Below are 19,477 nucleotides of genomic sequence, written 5' to 3' on the forward strand. Positions count from 1 at the left end.
GCACCCCACCACCACCCAGGGGTTTTGAGCATCCCTCCACCCTTACCCCAGGCATGGGCCAGGGCCCCCCAAGGGAGTCCTGTGGCGGTTGTTCTCTATCTGCCACTGTGCGGGTGTTGGGGGGTCCTGGCTACCACAGCTGCTGTGGCGGGGGTCTTGGTGTGGGGATGACTGGGCACTCTACCTCTTTCTTTTTACATTCCATCATCCACCTTAGAAGAACATAAACACCACCACTCGAGCACAGGTGTTAGCTCACCTTTGCACAAATAGTTTGCGTGATTGAATGAAACGTTTCACATGTTGGTCTGAAGGCATAAGTATGCGTGTGTGAGTTGGATTATCTCCACGTTTACGTGTTTGTATATGAACATTTTTGGAGCCAACAGGCATGACAGTAATGATTATAAACATCCAGCAACGTTATGATGTTTATGATTTTACCCCCCCCCCCCCATTATAATCTCTCTTCTACCCCCCCCCCCACATCCCTCTCTTTTCTTCCCTCCTTCTCTTCTTTCCGACGGTTCAACAAAAATTTTTATACACATAAGTTAAGATGAATTGAGTTTAGCTTAAATTACAAAAGGGGTTAATTCAAATATACACCTAGTGCAGGGGTCGGCAACCTTTTTTACTCAAAGAGCCATTTGGGACCGCCCCTAATGAAAAAAAAGCACCCGGAGCCACAACCCGGACCCGGAGTGTTTATTGAAGCCGCCCCGCGTGTCTCCTCCTGCTATCAGCTCTGCGGTTCTCGCCCGATAAAAAAGAGCTCATTCATTAAGGAAGCTGTTTTTTACGTCCCACACGCTTCGTACGGAGCCAGCAGCGCTTTTGAAATGCCATGAAAAATGAACAAACTAAAATAAAATTGAATTTTTGTGGCTCCGGAGCCATGGGTTGCCGACCCCTGACCTACTGTGTCAAAAGTTTCATAACCACTATTGTAAAAGTAAAATATGTCCAACACAAGAAGCTTTCAGCTCTCATCTGTTTGCTCAGCTGTTTAAAAAACGGAAATTGCATTTAAAAAAAAAATATTCTCAACAAGTAAATTCTCAAAATGTCCCTCTTTTGCCTTTCCTCTCCTTTTCTGAACTTTGGACAAAAGAATTACAAAAGGGAAAATGCAGATATGGTTGCTAATTTAATATCACCTACAATCTGATCCAGAAAAATAAAAAAAATCAGTTTTGCATAAGGTGCTTTCAAACGTGAGAATTTCTGTCCTACACGGAATATTAATATTAGGAATTCAAAGAGAAACCAATGTCATAAAATATATACGTTTTGTTACCTAACTCTGATATAAGGTTTGTCTCACATAAAAGCAAAGTATCATGAAGGGTTAAATATTGAGCAGTAAATAGCTTTTTATAAACTATGCTGCTTTATTACATGTAATTATTTAAATTAGTGAAATTTAAAACCACTGCATGCTCAGAGAAGCACATTCAACAATCCATCCTTTGGAGGGAAAGGAGGTTGTGAGATGCTCTCACAGTCGTATAAATCACTAAGACTGTGTGAGGTCTGTGTACCCTTCCTTTGTTCTCTCCGTCTTCCCTCCAGAGGTGGTCGATGAGATGAGGCCCGGGTGGGTGGTGGTTATCCCATAATGGCCTAGTTTACTTTGAAAAGACATTGATCTCAGCTCGCGCTGCACATGTGGCTACCAAAAAAGAGCCTCGAAGCTCAGCACTGCTATTACTGTATAGATAGAACTGCAAATTTCATTGTTCTTCATTCTACTAATAAATACTTCATGAGCCTTTCTATTTGTCATAACACATCATTGTTTGCTTCACTGTGAATGTGGTTATTCCTGAATGCATCCTCTACGTTTTGGTACAGAACACAAAAGAGCGTTATATACTCTGGGGCAAAAAGTATTTGGCAGTAACCATTCGGCAAGTTGGTTCACTTGGTACTGGGAATTGGTTCATTTCAACCAATCAAAACAAAAAACAAAAGAAGACAAACAAACATACACTGTATACTCACCGGCCACTTTACTAGTACCAGGTCTGAGGCCCTTTTGCCTTCAGCACTGCCTTAATTCTTGGTGGCATAGATTCAACAAGGTAATGGAAAAATTTCTCAGAGAGTTTGGTCCATATTGACATAATGGTATCACGCAGTTGCTGCAGATTTGTCCCAAAGGTGATCTATTGGGGTGAGATCTAGTGACTGTGGAGGCCATTTGAGTTCAGTGAACTCATTGTCTTGTTGAAGAAACCAGTCCGCGATGATACCAGCTTATTGACGTTAACCTGCTGAAAGTATCCATCAGAAGATGGTACACTGTGGTCATAAAGGGATGGACATGGTCAGCAACAATACTCAAGCAGGCTGTAGCATTGGAACCATGCTCAATTGGGACTTGGCCCAAAGTGTGCCAAGAAAATACCCCCCACACCATGACACCACCACCAGCCTGAACTGCTGGCAGAATGGATCCCTGCTTTCATGTTGTTGATGCCAAATTCTGACCGTACCATCCAAATGTTGCAGCAGTGATAGACTCTTCAGACCACACAACGTTTTTCCAATCTTCTATAGTCCAGTTTTGGTGAATCTGTGTGAATTGTAGCCACAGTTTCCGGTTCTTAGTTGAAAGGAACGGCACCAGGTGTGGTCTTCTGCTATAGTCCTTCTGCCACAAGGTTGGATGTGTTGTGTGTTCAGAGATGCTATTTTCGGTTGATACCAGTGGTTATTTGAGTTACTGTTGCCTTTCTATAAGCTGGAAGAAGAGGAGAATTCCTCTGACATCTGGCATCAACAATCCATTTTTGACCACAGAACTGTTGCTTATTGGATATTTTCTCTTGTTTTGGACCATTCTCTGTAAACCCTGGTGATGGTTGTGGGTGAAAACCCCAGCAGATCGACAGTTTCTGAAATACTCAGACCAGCCTGTCTGGCATCAACGTTTAAAGTCACTTCAGTCACCTTTATACCCCGTTCTGATGCTTGAACTGCAGGAGATCGTCTTGGCCATGTTAACATGCCTAAATATATTGAGTTGCTGACATGTCATTGGCTGATTAGAAATTTGCGTAAACGAGCAGTTGGGCAGGTGTCCCTAATAAAGTGGCCAGTGAGTGTACATATATGCACTATGTACAAGCAGTCCATTTCTGTCTTCTTCATTTCATCAACCACACCAGACAACTGAAGGGTGCAGCTGCAGCTCAGTGGCCTTGTGGTAGAGTGTCCGCCCTGTGACTGGAAGGTCGGGTGTTCAAATCCAGGCCGAGTCATACCAAAGACTCTAAAAATAGGACCCAATGGGTCCCTGCTTGACACTCAGCATTAACCCTTGTGCTATCCTATAACCCCACCCTTACATTGACGTGTTATCCCTACCTTGACAAAGGTGGATAAAGGTGAAGAGGATTTCATGTAATCCATGGACACCAGTAAAGATCACAAATCATTGAAGAAAAAAGGTTCAGAGCACTGTCTAGTTGGTCTAGATGACCCAACTCCCAATGTTAAAGTGTCTAGGATAGCACAGGGTTACGGGATTGGATTGGGGGTGTTAATCCACCAACTGGTTCCCGAGTGTGGCTGTGTCTGCAGCTCACCGTTCCCCCAGGGGATGGGTCAAATGCGGAGAACAAATTTCACACACTTAGGTGTGCGAAAGCTAATGGTACTTTAACTTTACGATGCTGGCAGGGAAAACATACATAGAGCACCACACCCAAGTGGCTGGAATAATATACAGGAACAAGTGTGCAGAACATGAACTGGAGACCCCAAGGCCAAAGTTAAACTTGGTCCAACTCTTCCTACTGTAGGCGGACATGGGTTAGAAAAAAGTAGAGAGTAAAGAAGAAGAATTCCCTCCCTGCTCATCCAGTGAAGACACCAAATGAACACCATAAGCCTGGTGTAATTTTAGGATCTCAGTCCAGAAAAACACAGTTCTAGTAAAAGCAAAGACACTATACAGGACTCTCAAGCTCCCGACCTCTGGTAGAGGACCAGGGCTTGGACGAGAAACCCACAGAGGGTGGGAAGGGAATTTGATCAAACCTACTTACAAAACTGGGCTGGACATCTGGACTGAATGTCTTCTTTCTTTGAAAACTAATGATGTAACAATATTTTTGAATCATACTCCAGCTGACCTAGACTCCCACAGAATCCCTCTGGACTTGAAACACTGAGCACAATATGTTTCTGACTCAAGGGACATGTTTCACTCCTCTTTTTAAACAATGCCATCCCCAACTTTTCTTAACAAACCAAAACCTGGTTAAAACTGGGCCAGATATTTACCACTACCTTTAAGAAAACAACTGATGGATAATGTGTTTAAAAAAAGGTCAAAAATGGAATTCCGACTAAAGTTAGTGTGGAAAAAAGCTTGAAAAAGAAAGATTTAATGCAAGTCTGATTCTTGGCCATTGGCACCTCTATGACAAGTTTGCTTGACTGCTTTATAGGTGCATTCTCAGGGGATGTTATCAGGCTCAAAGAAGGAAAAGGAAAGAAAAATGGAGTAAGACATATTAAATAAATCTCATCCGCAAATAACACTATTCTGCCCTTGAACCATTTCCCTGAAGAAAGAATAACAGCAGTGATCTGAATGGACGGCAAATGTGAGATTTTTTTTAAGTTCAGACACTTAAAAAAAGCAAAGAGAAGTGCAGAGAAAAATGAACTTTAAGTAAAAGAGAAGGAATGTGAGAAAACCGCATACCTTTGGGAGTATAGCAGAGTGCTTCAGCAAGAGCAGATTCAGGTAGAAGTACGGAAAAAAACTGAGAGGTAAAGGCTGGGACAGGAAAAGAAGGACCAGATGGAAACAACTCCTGATACTGTGAACAATCAGCCTCTTTTAATTCAATTTCAATTCAATTGAGTTCAATTTTATTGATATAGTCCAGTATTACAACAATGGTCGTCTCAATGGGCTTCATGCCAGTAATTGTATAAGAACGTGAAATCATAAAGAACATAAAGTCACAAAATTCAATAGGTAATTGCTAAACTAAAGGAAACAGACTACACTAAAATGGGCATACCTGCCCTTAGAACCCTCCCCAAAAAAGAAAAAAACCCTAAACAAAATGGACTAAACTAACACTTGTGGTATCCAAGGCACTTTAACATTGGGAGTGGGGTCATCTTGACCCCATGAGACAGTGTCCTGAACCTTTTTTCTTCAATGATTTGTGAACCTCACTGGTTTCCATGGATTACATGAAATCCTCTTCACCTTTATCCACCTTTGTCATGGTAGGGAGAACACGCCAATGTAAAGGTAGGGTCATCTGGACCCCATAGGATAGCACAAGGGCTAAATTTAATCTACTAATATTTTTTTCAACAACTGAAACCTCTAAAATTGTACATGATGTATAAAATGGGACCAGGTAATTGAAAAAATTAGCAGTAAATAATAAAATGTTACCACAGAACAAGTGGCAAATTGTGGCACTATAGGCACACCATGATATTGTTGATATATTCACATTAAAATTTGAAACCAGGGGGTCACCATGTTCTGTCAGTTGAGCCAGATGAATTTATTGAAGAAAATCATTTATTGTAAAAGTTTTCCTTTTAATTATGATTTTGTCGTTTTTAGCCAAGATTTTCAAAATAAGTGTTGTATTGACAGACAGTTTCTGCTGAACAGCAGCATTTCATTATAAAATCTCCTTTGAGTTGTGACAGAGTAAGCCCACCCCACTTCCCGCCACCCGTCTGTTCACTGTTGAAGGAATGTCTATATAATGTGTACATAATTTTCATCATTCTAACTGCTGATTAAAACTGTGATTGTACGCTGTTTGACCCCCACATTGAGTTTGACTGAATGTGCTTGACTAATGAAGAAGCTCTGCCAAAAACCTTCCACGCGCCATTCTAAGAAGACGAAACATCACCGCCAGAAAAAGAGGAAATGTCTGGAAAGTAGCTGATTATGATTGAAAGCATAACTGCTCTATACAGGAACTTTGCATGACCCTGTTTTGACCCTTTCCCGGACTGCAAACCTTGAACCAACAAGTGTATGATAACTATTGACTATGTGATCCTTAGACTAACTCCTCACAGGTAATTAGAGCACCTCAAAATAAATAAAGAGAGGAGGGCAAGCAGACGATCCTCCGAATACGTAGGGAGATGGAACTGGGTGTTCTTTAGTCTTATGTTCTCCTTGGGAGAAACCGTATTTGGGCTCCTGACTGTTTATTAGTACCGTCTTATTTTTCAAGAAATAACCTTGAGATTTAGGCGTCTTGGTAGCTTGGTTGGTAAGGTAGAAAGCTGCCACGGGTTCGATTCCCGGAGGGGAATAAATAATGGGAATTACTATATCAATGGCGAGCAATTAACATCACCCAGTGAGGGTCCTTGGGCAAGTCTCTTAACGGTGCTGGCTCCCGAGCGCGGTTCAGCTGCAGCTCACCGCTCCCCCAGGGGAGAATAAAAAAAAGTACACTCTCTCGCACTAGCATACAGCCTCTCACACCCCCAAGCTAATATTATAGATGCAACAACAGTGGTGAGGAATATAGGAGCTGTCCAGCTGTTGTGAGCCAGTTCGTCAGCTCAGACGAGGAAAACGATCACGTGCTTCTCAAATAGTAGAGCCGTAGCGGTTTTAGGCACAGGTAATACGGGCAATTGCTCGGGGCGGAAAAGGGGGGCTGCGGTGACAGCAGCTCAGTGCTATGAAAAAAATCTGCGCCACTGTTGGTTCCCTGTTATCTGTTATATGACAGAGTTTGTAACAGCCTGAATCATTATTTATCAGCTGCTCCTGTCTCCTGTCACACGCAGCTCGCGTGTGTGAGAAGGAGAGGGGAGGGGTAGTGAGCTCAGGCTGAGAGGTGGAACAGCGCACGCAGGGCGCTGCCTCTGTTACAACACCAGGATCATGTCGTGCCTGTAGTTGACTCAGCTCATGCTAATAATGTCATTCTTTATGAACTATTGTTGACATTTTGATGACGTATCTTTATTTTCCATAAATGTATTTTTTGTCTGCCTGTGGTTTAGTTGGTGTCAGTTTTTGACAGAAAGACAGCAGGTAATTCAGGAAAACAGCTGCACTTTATGAGATCATAAATAAACAATTCATCATTTAGAAAAAAAAATCAGCACAGTGTTTGCTATCTATTTCTTCAGACTAAAAACGTTAAATTTATGGGTGCTGCTGTGTTAATGTTTCAGATCAATTTACATTTAATATTATTTATTGATTGAATTATTTTTCTCAGCATCAAATGGTTCAGTTGGTGATAATGTTTCTAGTTTAAATGAGGACAGAAAGATTTTTTTATTTCAGGCACTTTAAGCTACTTTTCTGTTTTAGACTATAACACGGTTTCTGTGTGGCAAAATAAAGTTACTATTTCTCCAAAGTGGATTTATATTGCTGTTTTGTTAATGTTAAAAGATACAATTTTAGGTATACTTACACAATTTTTATAGATACTAACAAAATATATTGTCACCGTGGCGAGTGTGTGTGTGTGTGTTTGTGGGGGGGGGGGGGGGGGGGGGGGACATTTTCTTTTTCCTAGGGGGGCCTTGCAAACAATAATTGAACGTAGATGGATCTCTTTGTCTGCATCAGTATAGAGCGGAGCAGGGAGCTTGTGGCAAACTGATTGTAGCCTCTTTGTCACTCCTACAAGCTTTTTCAAACTATGTATTTTTTTGTCTGCTCAGAAATGCATTTTTAGGCTTGATTTGTTTTTTAGACATGACTTCCATCATCAAAAAAATCCCACAAGAACGTGTTAAAAACACCAAAAACACAATTTTAATTTAAGCTAGTGGGATAGAGTGTAAACGGAGGCGCTGTTAAAATCGATCAAAAGATGATCGGCGTGGGACTTTAGGCTCCACTGTCCTTCGCTACTTTTAGGCAAAACATATTGACATGGAATTTTATGAATGTTTGATGTGTTTGAATAAAACAAATGATATAAAAGTACACCCAGAAAGTAGCAATGCTCTCAAAATGAGTCAAAAGGATGTTTTTACAGTAAGTGCATTGTTCTCATGCAATGGCAAAATGTGGTGCAAAATCAAAATCTTATCTGCACATATTCTAAACCCTGAGAAGCATTTCCCCATCTTCACCTTGTTTATATGCATCATTTTAAAACAAAAGAGTGCAATACTTTGTTATTATTAATGTGTGTGTGCATAATTGGTGTGTGCGATTGTGTGAGATTTCTTCTTATATCATCTCAGTAGGAACCACATTAGCATAGTGGGTGTCTGAACCCCGTTATGTTTTTCTCATGAATCAAGAGTGCCGCTCTTTGCATTATAGATGTTGAGAACTGTGGCCGTTGCCATGGTGACGCTACCCTGCAAGATTCTGTTGCAGCTTGCTTGCCTGCCGATGCTTGCAGGAGCTTACAAGCTGGAGAAAGAAAAAAAAGAAAAGACAGAGGTGGGAGGGGAAGAAGACTTGAAGAGACTAGAGTAATGGGGTCTGCGGCAGAATCTAGCTGAATGCTAATCATCTTTTCTTGACACTTTGTCCTTTGGCATGCAGAAGTCAGCATCAGGACCAGAAGATGCAGGGGAAAACACGTAAACAAAGGCAAAAGCATGCTCATTGTCAGCACTGAACACAAGCCAGACGTGTACTTAAAACACCAAAGAGTAAACTAGAATGAAAACAGAATCTCACGTTTGAAGACACGTGTGCACGTTCACATGCACCTGCACTGCCAAGCCTAATCTGGTGGCAGCCAGCAGCCCATTAACAAATGATCAAGTTTTTAAGGAGCCACAAAATGGATCTAATTGCTCACTGCAGCCCATCCTTTTTTTATCAACATTCCCTGGATGTTTCTGGAAGCAGCAGAGTGATTCCTGTTCATAAAGCTCTTTGGGAAAGACAGACAGCGCTGAATTTTACCTAGTGCTGTTATGATTCATTATCGAGTGAGGGCTCCAATTATAATCTTGGCAACTTCCCCAAACGTCTTATTTATCATTTTTCTCTCAATTCAGCCTGTTTGTTTGTTTGTTATTTACACCCAGAAAATTGGGAAAAGGCAGAGCAGGTAGATCTGCTGAAGAAGCCTGGGGTCAAGTCAAGGTCACAAGTCATGTCTGCAGGAAGAGATCATCAGAACTAGAAGTCAAGAAGCATGTTTGAAGTGTGGCTGCAAAAAATAATGCCAGAATGACTAATGTTTAAAAACCATACGATCTCTGTCTTTTTTTAGAAAGATGTATTGTTCATTTTATCAGGAATATCTTTTATAATATATATAATATATAATATATACATTATATTTTATAATCTAATGTAATTTATCTGCTTAACTCAGACTTTATTCCTACCGTAAAAATTCTGGTGGTAATAATCTACAAATATTTCAACACAAAACCAGACACCTTTGCTAGATATAACATCTTACTATCTCTCTGTTCTGTCATCTTTTTCCGACGTGGTTAAAACAACAAATGTGGTTTACCATCCCTCCTCTGTGGTGCTTAAAAGCCGCCGCATTGTCACACAACAAACCCTTGGGTCCAGCAGGTACACAAAGAGTTGTTAACCATTGACAACTTTTTTATTTTCCGTTGTGCAGAAATAGAAGGCGAGGTTTAGTGAGACAAACAAACACAATAAGAAATGAGTGAAACAGACAAAGAAACAATAGGAAAGTCAACAGAGGTCTGTCAGAACAGCTCTTAAAACATCGTTGACCTGTCTGCAGTGATGGGAAAAACTTCCTGTGTGTTTCTCATGGTTAAAAAATCTGGTAATGATATGAAGAGCTGTAACCAGCTTTTTCAACAAGCTTGTTTTTAACAGCTGTTCCTTTGCACGACACAAATGAAGAGTATTTTAGAGATGCGTGCAAGGCTGGACTTTGTCATCGGCCGCACATATTTAAAATGTAGTTAAAGTTAAAGTCCCAAATGTGTTCTGCATTTGTGTCTTCTCTCTGACCGGGTTTGAAGGTTCGCTGTCCCGCATGAACCAGAGGGGGTCAAAATAAAGACAAGAATAAAATCAGGGGACCTTTTTTAATATTGCCTCTTTGAAAATAATAATAATAATAATAATATCATAAAGTCACATTCTTTCTGGTGTTTCATTTTATTTACTGTGCAAGATAATACAAAACTCTGCAGTCTAATTTTAATCATTTTGACATTCCGCACATTCTTTAAAAAGTGTCGATTTGGAACCAAAAATATGTCACTTTTTACCGTTTCTTTATTGCTAAAAAGAAAAGAGATAGTCAGTTGTTATCATTTGTGCCCCCCCCCCCCTGTGTCAAGCCCTACACTCAATCAAGGTCCCGGCTTCTCAGCTCAGCACCAACGGCCACGCCTATCTGGAGGAGATGTTGGAAAGGAATGCCTAAGATAAACATGAAATATGTATTTTAAGGACATTTAGGTTGTGGGATTTTGTTTAAAAATGATAAGAATCACGATTAAAACACAACTGGGAACACAAATCATAAAATCCTTTATATTTAGAAGTATTCTCAGAAGAGTGTCTTATTATTATTATTATTCTGACTCCACACAAGTTTTGTTGCTTTGTGTTTTGGCCCCAAATGGCAGGTTTTAGGCCATGGGGCCATGAAAGGCTCCAGGCCGTTTTCCCCTCCGGCTCAACTGTGAAGGTTTATCGCTGCCGGTGCTGGAAATCTGGCAGGATGGAGCAGACATTTGGAGTCTGTGCCACAACTCCAGCTTGCATATTTACAATCCCAGGAGGTGTGTAGATGCCGACTCTCACAGGTTTATCAGACTCTCCAGGATTTCAAGATGTTGTGATTCCACCAATTCAACATAATTCTGCTAATATTGGGTAAGGAATTTGTCAAAAAGAAACATATTCATAAAGATTAAATATAAATACAACATTTAGTTTTAAATTTAACATGTAACCTGTTTTGAATACAACTCTTGGTTGTCTCGAATATGAAATGTCCCGTTAATACACAGTGAAAAATGCGTCACGGGGTCACAGGCATATACATCAAATGCCAAAACATTGATTGTTCAAATTGCTTACGAGTCTTGAAATGTATTTATCAAGCTAAAACAAAATAGAACATTTTAGAATGTTATTGATCTAATAACAGGGAAATGATCTTGATCGCCATGGTTCTGTTAAAAAGGTACTAAAACATAATAATACAGCGATCTCTGGCTGCATTTTGTCTGCGCCAGGCAACAGCAGCTATAATGCATCAACGGATAGTTTCCGACCCAGAAAACGGTGCATGTCTGTTAAAATTGATTGATCTTAAGAGGATACCAAAACTAAAAAAGCTAAGCTAACTCGGACCTAATGTGGGCCAACTGGCAGCCGACTGTTGCAGCAGTAAAGAAGATCAATAAAAATAAAAAATAACTTCAGTTGGATCAGAAAAATACTCAACTTTCTTTCTTATTTTATCAGGGATGTCTGCTGGTCTTTTTTCCCGCCACTTCCAGATCTGGTGCGTGGTTTTTTTCTATCAGCGTCTGACTAAAGAAAAATGCGTCAGGACATGGCTGTTCTAACCTTTTTTTTAAATTATTATTTAACAGAGCCATTATCAAAATAATTTCCCTTCTAGGAGAACAGTCACATTCTAAAAAGTTTCATTCTATCGTAGTTTAATAAATGAGACTCAAACACCCGCCTGGTCCTCTCAGGGCGGCCGGGCTTATGGATATCCTGTCGGTTGCGGGAATGGTCGGGCATACAGCGCTGGGGGTCGGCCGGCTGGGGGGGGTTACTGCATGGCGGCGGGGGGTGGGGAGGATAACCAGATGATTGTGAGTATGTGTGCGTGAGTGCATGGGTGGGACGGACCTGGGGGCTGGCTCGCTGGGACCCTCTGGGGCCTTCCCTCCCCATCACAGATTGGGGAGGGCACTGAGAGGGTTGGGGAGGGGGGCTCAGATATAATGGCGGAGGGGGGGGGTGTAGTGTGTAGGGTCGTAGGGTTATGAGGGGTGGCTGTGGGTGCGTGGCGATCCCTGGGTTGCTCGGGTCGCGTGCCTGGGCTGGCTTGCGGAGACGGGGCGCCGGTCAGTGGTGGGCGGCTCATGGGTTCTGGGGGCCCTGGCTTCGTCCTTGGCCCTTATCTCGGTGTCCGGCGCCCGGTGGCCCCCATGGCTGCCGCCTGGTACGGCTAAGAGCACCTGTCCTGTGGCCTGGGGGCCGGACACCGGGTTCGCTTATGCCTCTGGGCATTGGGGGGGCCTTCTCTGTGCCTGGCTGGTGGGGTGGGCGATCCCCTCTTCCCCCCCTCCCGGGCTGCCTGCGTCCGGATGCTGGGGGGGCTCCTGGCCTGGGGGGCTTTCCTCCCCTCTCCTGGTCTGGCTGGGTAGGATCTGGTTCCCCTTATGAACACACGGTTCACGTCGGCAGCATGCATGTATCTCCACCCCCACGTGCACGTGCACACTACCACACTGCTCCCTGTCTGCTTCATCCCTCCTCCTTACCTACAGTGTATTGATGGACAGATATTTTTCGCTCATCTTAGTGTCATATTTTCACCTTTGATGTAATATTTGTATTTCCAGCAGATCTGGTATAATTGTTACAGCTTAAAATAATAACTTATTCAAATCAGTGCTTGTATCCCCCACCTTTTCACCTTTCTTCCTTTTACTCTCTTCCTCCCCCCCTTCACATTCTTCCCCTCTCCCTCCCCACACACACTAAATGTAACAATTAAATAAAATAAAAAAATACGACAAAAAGGGGTTTATACAAATCTACACTCTGGTTTCTCGAAGCTATATAACCTCTTTTTGTGATAGTAAAACCTGTCCAACACAAAAAGCCTTCAGCTCGAATCTGTTTGCTCAGCTATTGGACAGAACAAGATGAAAAAATAAAATAAAAAAAAATAAAAAATAAACGAGACTCAAAGTGTATGCTCACTCAGTTGAATCTACGTTTTGTGACTCGACGTATATGCCTGTGACCCCCTGATGTATTTTTGACAGTTTGTTAACAGGGAAAATTTTATACTCAAGACAAGCCAGATTTATATTCAACAGATATGTCAAACGCTAAATGCTGCATTCATACTTTATTTAAAGTTGTGCACAGAGTTTGAATTTTTGCTTAACTTTGTTTTTATGTATATCTTTCTTCTTGACAGTTTTCTTACCCCATACTCTTGCCATTACAACTTTGTCCAATCAGTTTTGTCACTACTTTGGTCAATCACTCTCATTTCCGAAAAGGTCAAACTGTCTCAACTAATCAATTTTAGAGACGTAATCAGAAATGTCATCAATCTAACCGATAAGTTGTGGTCATCGTCCCTACTTCCAACATGGCTGATAACATTTTCTCGCAGTTACAACAAAATTAACAGCTAAAGATTGTGTTCGGCGGCTTTCCGCGGGTTCCTGTGTCAGCCGGTGTAAAAAGTGCATAAAATAATCTCTCGGAGACGTGGGTCTGTTCAGCGTGAGCGCCACAGTTTCATCAGACCTCACTACATTTCCCAAGATTCATTGGGTTATCGTGACAGCATCTCTCACTGCACTGTTGTAACTGTCACAAAATACAGCAAATATCGAACAGTTTGCAAATGTTCATGTAACGTTTGTGTCGGAGAACAAACAAAAGTCGACGATTACCTAAAAATCTTTTCAACGGTGAAAGAAATGGGGAGAATGGCTGTAAGTCTGCAGGCATGTGGGCCGACTGATCGTGTAAGGGTTTAAAAAAAGATTGAGGGTTCAGTTTCTTTTGGTAAAATATGAACTTTATGTTATAATATCCAAAGGACACATTTTTTCTATTAATGCCTCATTGAGTCATTAAGATTTAAAAATGTGTCAATAAAGATATGTCAACAAAAGCATTATTTTACAATTTAAACAATTGTAACACATTGAAATTGTTTATTGACAGGAAGATACTAGTGTTTACTTCAATTGATTTATCAAAATAAAACAGGTATGCTTGTTTTTTCAAATAATTAAATTTCAGACTTAAGTCACTTTTGACAACATATAAATTAATTTCAAATGTAATTATAAACATGATAAAATAAGCAGAATGAGTGCTAAGTGACTAACAAACATAGTTAACACACACACGCACAGTTCAACTTTAGAATTAACCAAATCGGTAAAATATTCTACAAAGTCGGGATGAAACAGAACGTCTCCTTCCTGTTAGATGCTGCACCAAGAAAACCCTAATACCTCAGCCTGCTGGGTCGTGTGACTGCACATGAATACAAAGCATCTGACCCAGGAAGACTGCTCACAGTTTGCCAAGCTAAGGCACCAGGATTATTCAAACACTCTCCAGCTTAGTTGCTGTCAGATTTGTGGAAACTTGCGCTTGTGTGGTCGGGTCTTGAAATTCGCAGAACCATGAATACTTACATTGAAGCTGGTGTTTTTGTGTGTGAATTCTTTTCATTATTTTCAAAGACAATGTTTGAAAACAACATCTCAATTCTCTTTAAAAATGTGTGTCATACAGTGGATCATGTATGAAAGCAGGAGGCATTTTCTTGCAGTTTTGTTCAGAAGTTTCAAAGAGTTGCCAATATTTGAGCAATAACATTGAAATCCATGGCCTACAGCAGGGGTGTCAAACTCATTTTCACCGAGGGCCACATCTGCATAGTGGCTGTCCTCAAAGGGCCAGATATAACTTATACATGTAACCAAATAACGAAAAATAAACGTAACTACTCCTTAATGTTAAATAAGTCATTATTTAGTTATTATGAAGTGACAATTCCAGTTGCAAGGAAAACATATGTTTGCTTGTTACTCTAGCATAAATCCTTTTACATTTGATTCTGTCAGGTTAGGTTACAAGGACAGTGTTTAAGTCCTGATGTATAGTTGCCCAATCCGATATTCCCCCTAGATATGAATAAAAACACACCAATTTTTATTTTTACTTTAAGAGATTAAAAACTTCTAGGTTCTTGCAGGCCACAGAAAATGACATGGAGGGCCACATTTGGCCCCCGGGCCTTGACTTTGACACATGTGGCCTACAGGATATGGTGGATGTGGTGGTTGAACCTCAAACCACCACATAGGTGTTAGTGATTTCTTTCATTTTTCTTTAAAAAAATAAGCATTTAGTTTTACTTTGTAAACTTAAAATAAATTAACAATGGCTGCACACATTTGGGTAATTTGTTTTAGTGAGAAAAATAGTTTATTCACGTTTGTTTGTTTCTATCCCAGGTGAGCCCATCAATAGTACTCAGCAGAGCAGATTGGGAAATTCCACTGGGGGACTGCAGGAAATTATTTAGTCCACCTTTTGTTGAAGACTACTTTTATATTATATAAATTTTGATTGTTTTCTGTTTTCCTGTTGAGTAATCAGAATAATTGGTTGGAATGTTTGATTAGTTTCTTTTCCCCTCCCTTATGTGTCCAGTATGGTTTGTCCCTGTCCATAAAGCTTCCCCAGTGTGACCAGAGTCTGGTCAGGCCTGTTCAGTTTAGTCCCACTTCTTTCTTTCTTTCATTTGGTTACTTTGCAGTTGGGCCCCAATTACTTTAGTTTTGAAACTATTCTGTTTTGTACTTTTTTATCCTCTTCTACAAAAACAAAAAAAAACAAAACAAAAAATATATGGTAAGAAGATACTCGATTCTATGTTTTGTACAACTAGTGAAGGACTGTCGAGACAACTGTGTTGTAATATTGGGCTATAAAAATATAACTGAACTGAACTTAAATACACGGCACCCTTTCAAAATGTCAGTTATGAGTTCCAAAGGTTGGATGTTGTAAATACGCAAACATGGCTAACATGTAGCGGTGTCTGACCTTTTTTTTTTTAACATGTTACCAACAAGGTTAGCGAGACACGGTTGCATCAGTTTGATGCCATGGCATTGGAACCTCAGTCAGTGTGTGAATGTATGCGTTAACATCAGCATTAACCTTATAACACTGGAGATGGCACCAGCGACACAGAAATAACATCCATCGTAAGTCTTTGGACTTAAACACGATTGACGGGGTTCAAACAAACCCTGGTGTACAGAAAAGTCGCATGAAATGTTGCATTTCAGAGCAAGGCTGCTTTTCTCTGCGTCAGTATCAGCTGATTTACGCTGATTGCAAAAGCGTTTCACTACTGTAAAATGTTGCATTTCAGAGCAAGGCTATCAGAATCTGAAACGCAAAAAGTTAATGACCTGAACGGTTGAGTCACATTAGACACAAGAATGTCAACACTGGAGCTGAAGCTACAATGTGAAAGGGTTAACCAAGGTAGAAAAGCACTATATAAGTTTAAGAACACACCATATGTCAATGATATCTAAATCAACAGAACACTCATTGTTGTCCCTTAAAAAAAACAACCAAATGCTTCATTCAGAGAATCACAGTTTTTTCGCTCGTCATTCAGTGAAGCCACACTAATAACTCGGAAATAGCGTTCAGCCAAAATAGCATGACACTGTGGCTCTTCACCAGTGGACCTTGCCAGTGACTTGTATCCAAACTGGCAATGGAACAACAATGGAACAAGCGCAGGAGGCAGCAATGGCTCACATACTGACCTGAAAACAACAAGGACAGCACAGAAGCCTTGGACACAGCTTAAGGCGCAAATGTTGCTTTTCAGCCCCAGAAATTAATGCAAGTTCTCGCAGCACTTTGATTGTCCCCAGTTGAGGCGAGGAATGTCGGCTTGACAAAAACGGCAAAGTGGAATACAAATAATATAGAATTAGGAGCATTTTCAGCGTTCACTGACCTCCAAGCTGTATTCTTCTACAGTCCTCCTGAGCGGATCTACAATCTGCCAGCAGATGAGAATGCATAAGTCTATTAGAAGCATCCCTCCAACAATGATCAGCAGCTTTTGGTCCTTTATGATCTGGAGAGGAAGAAGACATAAAGTGATTACAATGTCCACCACCTTCTAATATTTGTAAAAATCAATTTGTGAATATTTCAAACATGTATTCATTTTTTAATTATAATACAGCTTTTGCTTATCCACTAACTTTTAATATGCATTTTCCTCCATCTGAACAGAAACTTATTAAATATGTATGTACAAAGTGCCAACATTATTAGGTTATTTCATTACAAAATAGGCACATGGCTTTTTTCCTAATGCCAGGACATCAGCACCGCTTTTTACACTTTTTATGTGAGGATCTGAAAAAGATCCATCAAACAGAAGGCAAAGCTGTCAAGCGTTAAAAGCCCCCCTTTTTTATATCTTAAACTCAGAGGGATGAAAGCCATGACCTCTTTGTGATCTTGATTTATTACAGCGTTTGACTGTCTGGAAGCACGGATCAAAGCAAAGGTCAGAGAAAATGGGTCGAGCTCTGAGAGAATGGCAAAGCCCTGATGCAACTCGCACAGGTGTCCATTCCCTCAGTGGAGGACGCACAGGAACGGGAGGTTTGTAGTCCAACGCCGTCTGATATCGCTTACACTGTGCAAAGTAGTTCAAATTACAGAGAGATAAATAAGAAAACAAAACAAACCAAAGTTTAAAGAAATAATAATATAAATAATAGTAATTTCATGAAAAAACAAACAGGGAAAAAAAGTCCATAAAATCAGCTTAAAACAGGAGGAAATGTAAAAAAAGAAAACAAAAACCCTAACAGCTAAGCTAAAATGTTTTAAGTTTTTTCTTAAAAACATTCACACTGGATGAAGCCCTCACATCCTCAAGCAGGATGTTTCACAGATGAGCCCTAAACATTTAATATATAACACGTAATCTACATTGGATTGTTACTTTTTTTAAATAAATAAAAAATATCTAGCATTGCTCTGTGACTTAAAGCGAAATTTCTTTGCAAAAAAACATTTTAAAAAAGTGATCAGCTATTCAGCCAACAACCTCTTTCCAGATGACACACCAAGCACCTTCCTATCAGGGAAACAGGTAGGAAGGTGCTTGGTGTGTCATCTGGAAAGAGGAAAGACGGTAAAGAGACTTGGTGGTGGAATGAGGAAGTACAGGAATGCGTCCAGAGGAAGAGGTTGGCTAAAAAGAAGTGGGATGTAGAAAGGACTGAGGAAGGTAGACAGGAGTACAAGGAAGCGCAGGGTAGAGTGAAGAGAGAGGTGGCAAAGGCCAAACAGAAAGCTTATGATGAGCTATATGACAGGTTAGACACAAAGGAAGGAGAGAAGGACTTGTACAGGCTAGCCAGACAGAGAGACAGAGATGGGAAGGACGTGCAACAGATAAGGGTGATTAAGGACAGAGATGGAAAGGTGCTAACAACCCAGGAGAGTGTACAGAAAAGATGGAAGGAGTATTTTGAGGAGCTGATGAACGTGGAAAATGACAGGGAAAGAAGGGAGGAAGATGTGGTTGTTGTGGAGCAGGAAGTAGCAGAGATTGGAAAGGATGAGGTTAGGAAGGCTCTGAAAAGGATGAAGAGCGGAAAGGCCGTTGGTCCTGATGACCTACCTGTGGAGGTATGGAAGTGCTTAGGAGAGACAGCAGTGGAATTTCTAACGAGGTTGTTCAATAGGATTTTAGAGAGTGAGAAGATGCCTGAGGAATGGAGGAGAAGCGTTCTGGTTCCGATCTTTAAGAACAAGGGTGACATGCAGAACTGCAGCAACTATAGAGGAATAAAGTTGATGAGCCACACAATGAAGCTGTGGGAAAGAGTAGTGGAAGCCAGGCTTAGGAAGAAGGTGGAGATCTGTGAGCAGCAGTATGGTTTCATGCCCCGTAAGAGCACCACTGATGCCATTTTTGCTTTGAGAATGTTGATGGAAAAGTACAGAGAAGGTCAGAAGGAGCTGCATTGTGTGTTCGTAGATTTAGAGAAGGCGTATGACAGGGTGCCGAGGGAGGAGCTGTGGTACTGTATGAGGTCGTCTGGAGTGGCAGAGAAGTATGTCAGAGTAGTTCAGGACATGTATGAGAGAAGTATGACGGTGGTGAGATGTGCTGTAGGTCAGACAGAGGAGTTCAAGGTGGAGGTGGGACTACACCAAGGATCAGCTTTGAGTCCTTTTTTGTTTGCTATGCTGATGGACAGGCTGACAGACGAGGTAAGACAGGAATCTCCCTGGACAATGATGTTTGCAGATGACATTGTAATTTGCAGTGAGAGTAGAGAGCAGGTGGAGGAACAGCTAGAGAGGTGGAGGTTTGCTCTGGAAAGAAGATGCATGAAGGTCAGTCATAGTAAGACAGAATACATGTGTCTGAACGAGAGGGATCAAGGTAGAAGTGTTAGGTTACAGGGGGCTGAGGTGAAGAAGGTGCAGGAGTTTAAGTACTTGGGGTCAACAGTCCAGTGTGATGGGGAGTGTGGAAAAGAGGTGAAGAGGCGAGTGCAGGCAGGTTGGAGCGGTTGGAGGAAAGTGTCAGGAGTGTTGTGTGACAGAAGAGTGCCAGCAAGACTCAAAGGAAAGGTGTACAAGACAGTGGTGAGACTAGCTCTGCTCTATGGGTTAGAGACGGTAGCAGTGAGACAGAGACAAGAG

The 19,477-nt window shown here is 41.2% G+C and overlaps 1 protein-coding gene across 1 annotated transcript in view; it reads right to left on the reverse strand.

The window, feature by feature from the left end:
• gabbr2 (gamma-aminobutyric acid (GABA) B receptor, 2) overlaps positions 1 to 19,477 on the reverse strand; it is a 207,538-nt gene that overhangs the window by 49,878 nt on the left and 138,183 nt on the right. The window contains exon 13 of the mRNA XM_023959777.2: positions 16,752 to 16,874. Coding sequence (XP_023815545.1) covers positions 16,752 to 16,874 — 123 coding nt within the window. The remainder of the gene's footprint in view (positions 1 to 16,751; positions 16,875 to 19,477) is intronic.

The sequence above is a fragment of the Oryzias latipes genome, chromosome 11 (assembly GCF_053564925.1).
Source record: "Oryzias latipes strain Hd-rR chromosome 11, Olatipes_Hd-rR_3.1".
NCBI classification, from domain to species: Eukaryota; Metazoa; Chordata; class Actinopteri; order Beloniformes; family Adrianichthyidae; genus Oryzias; species Oryzias latipes.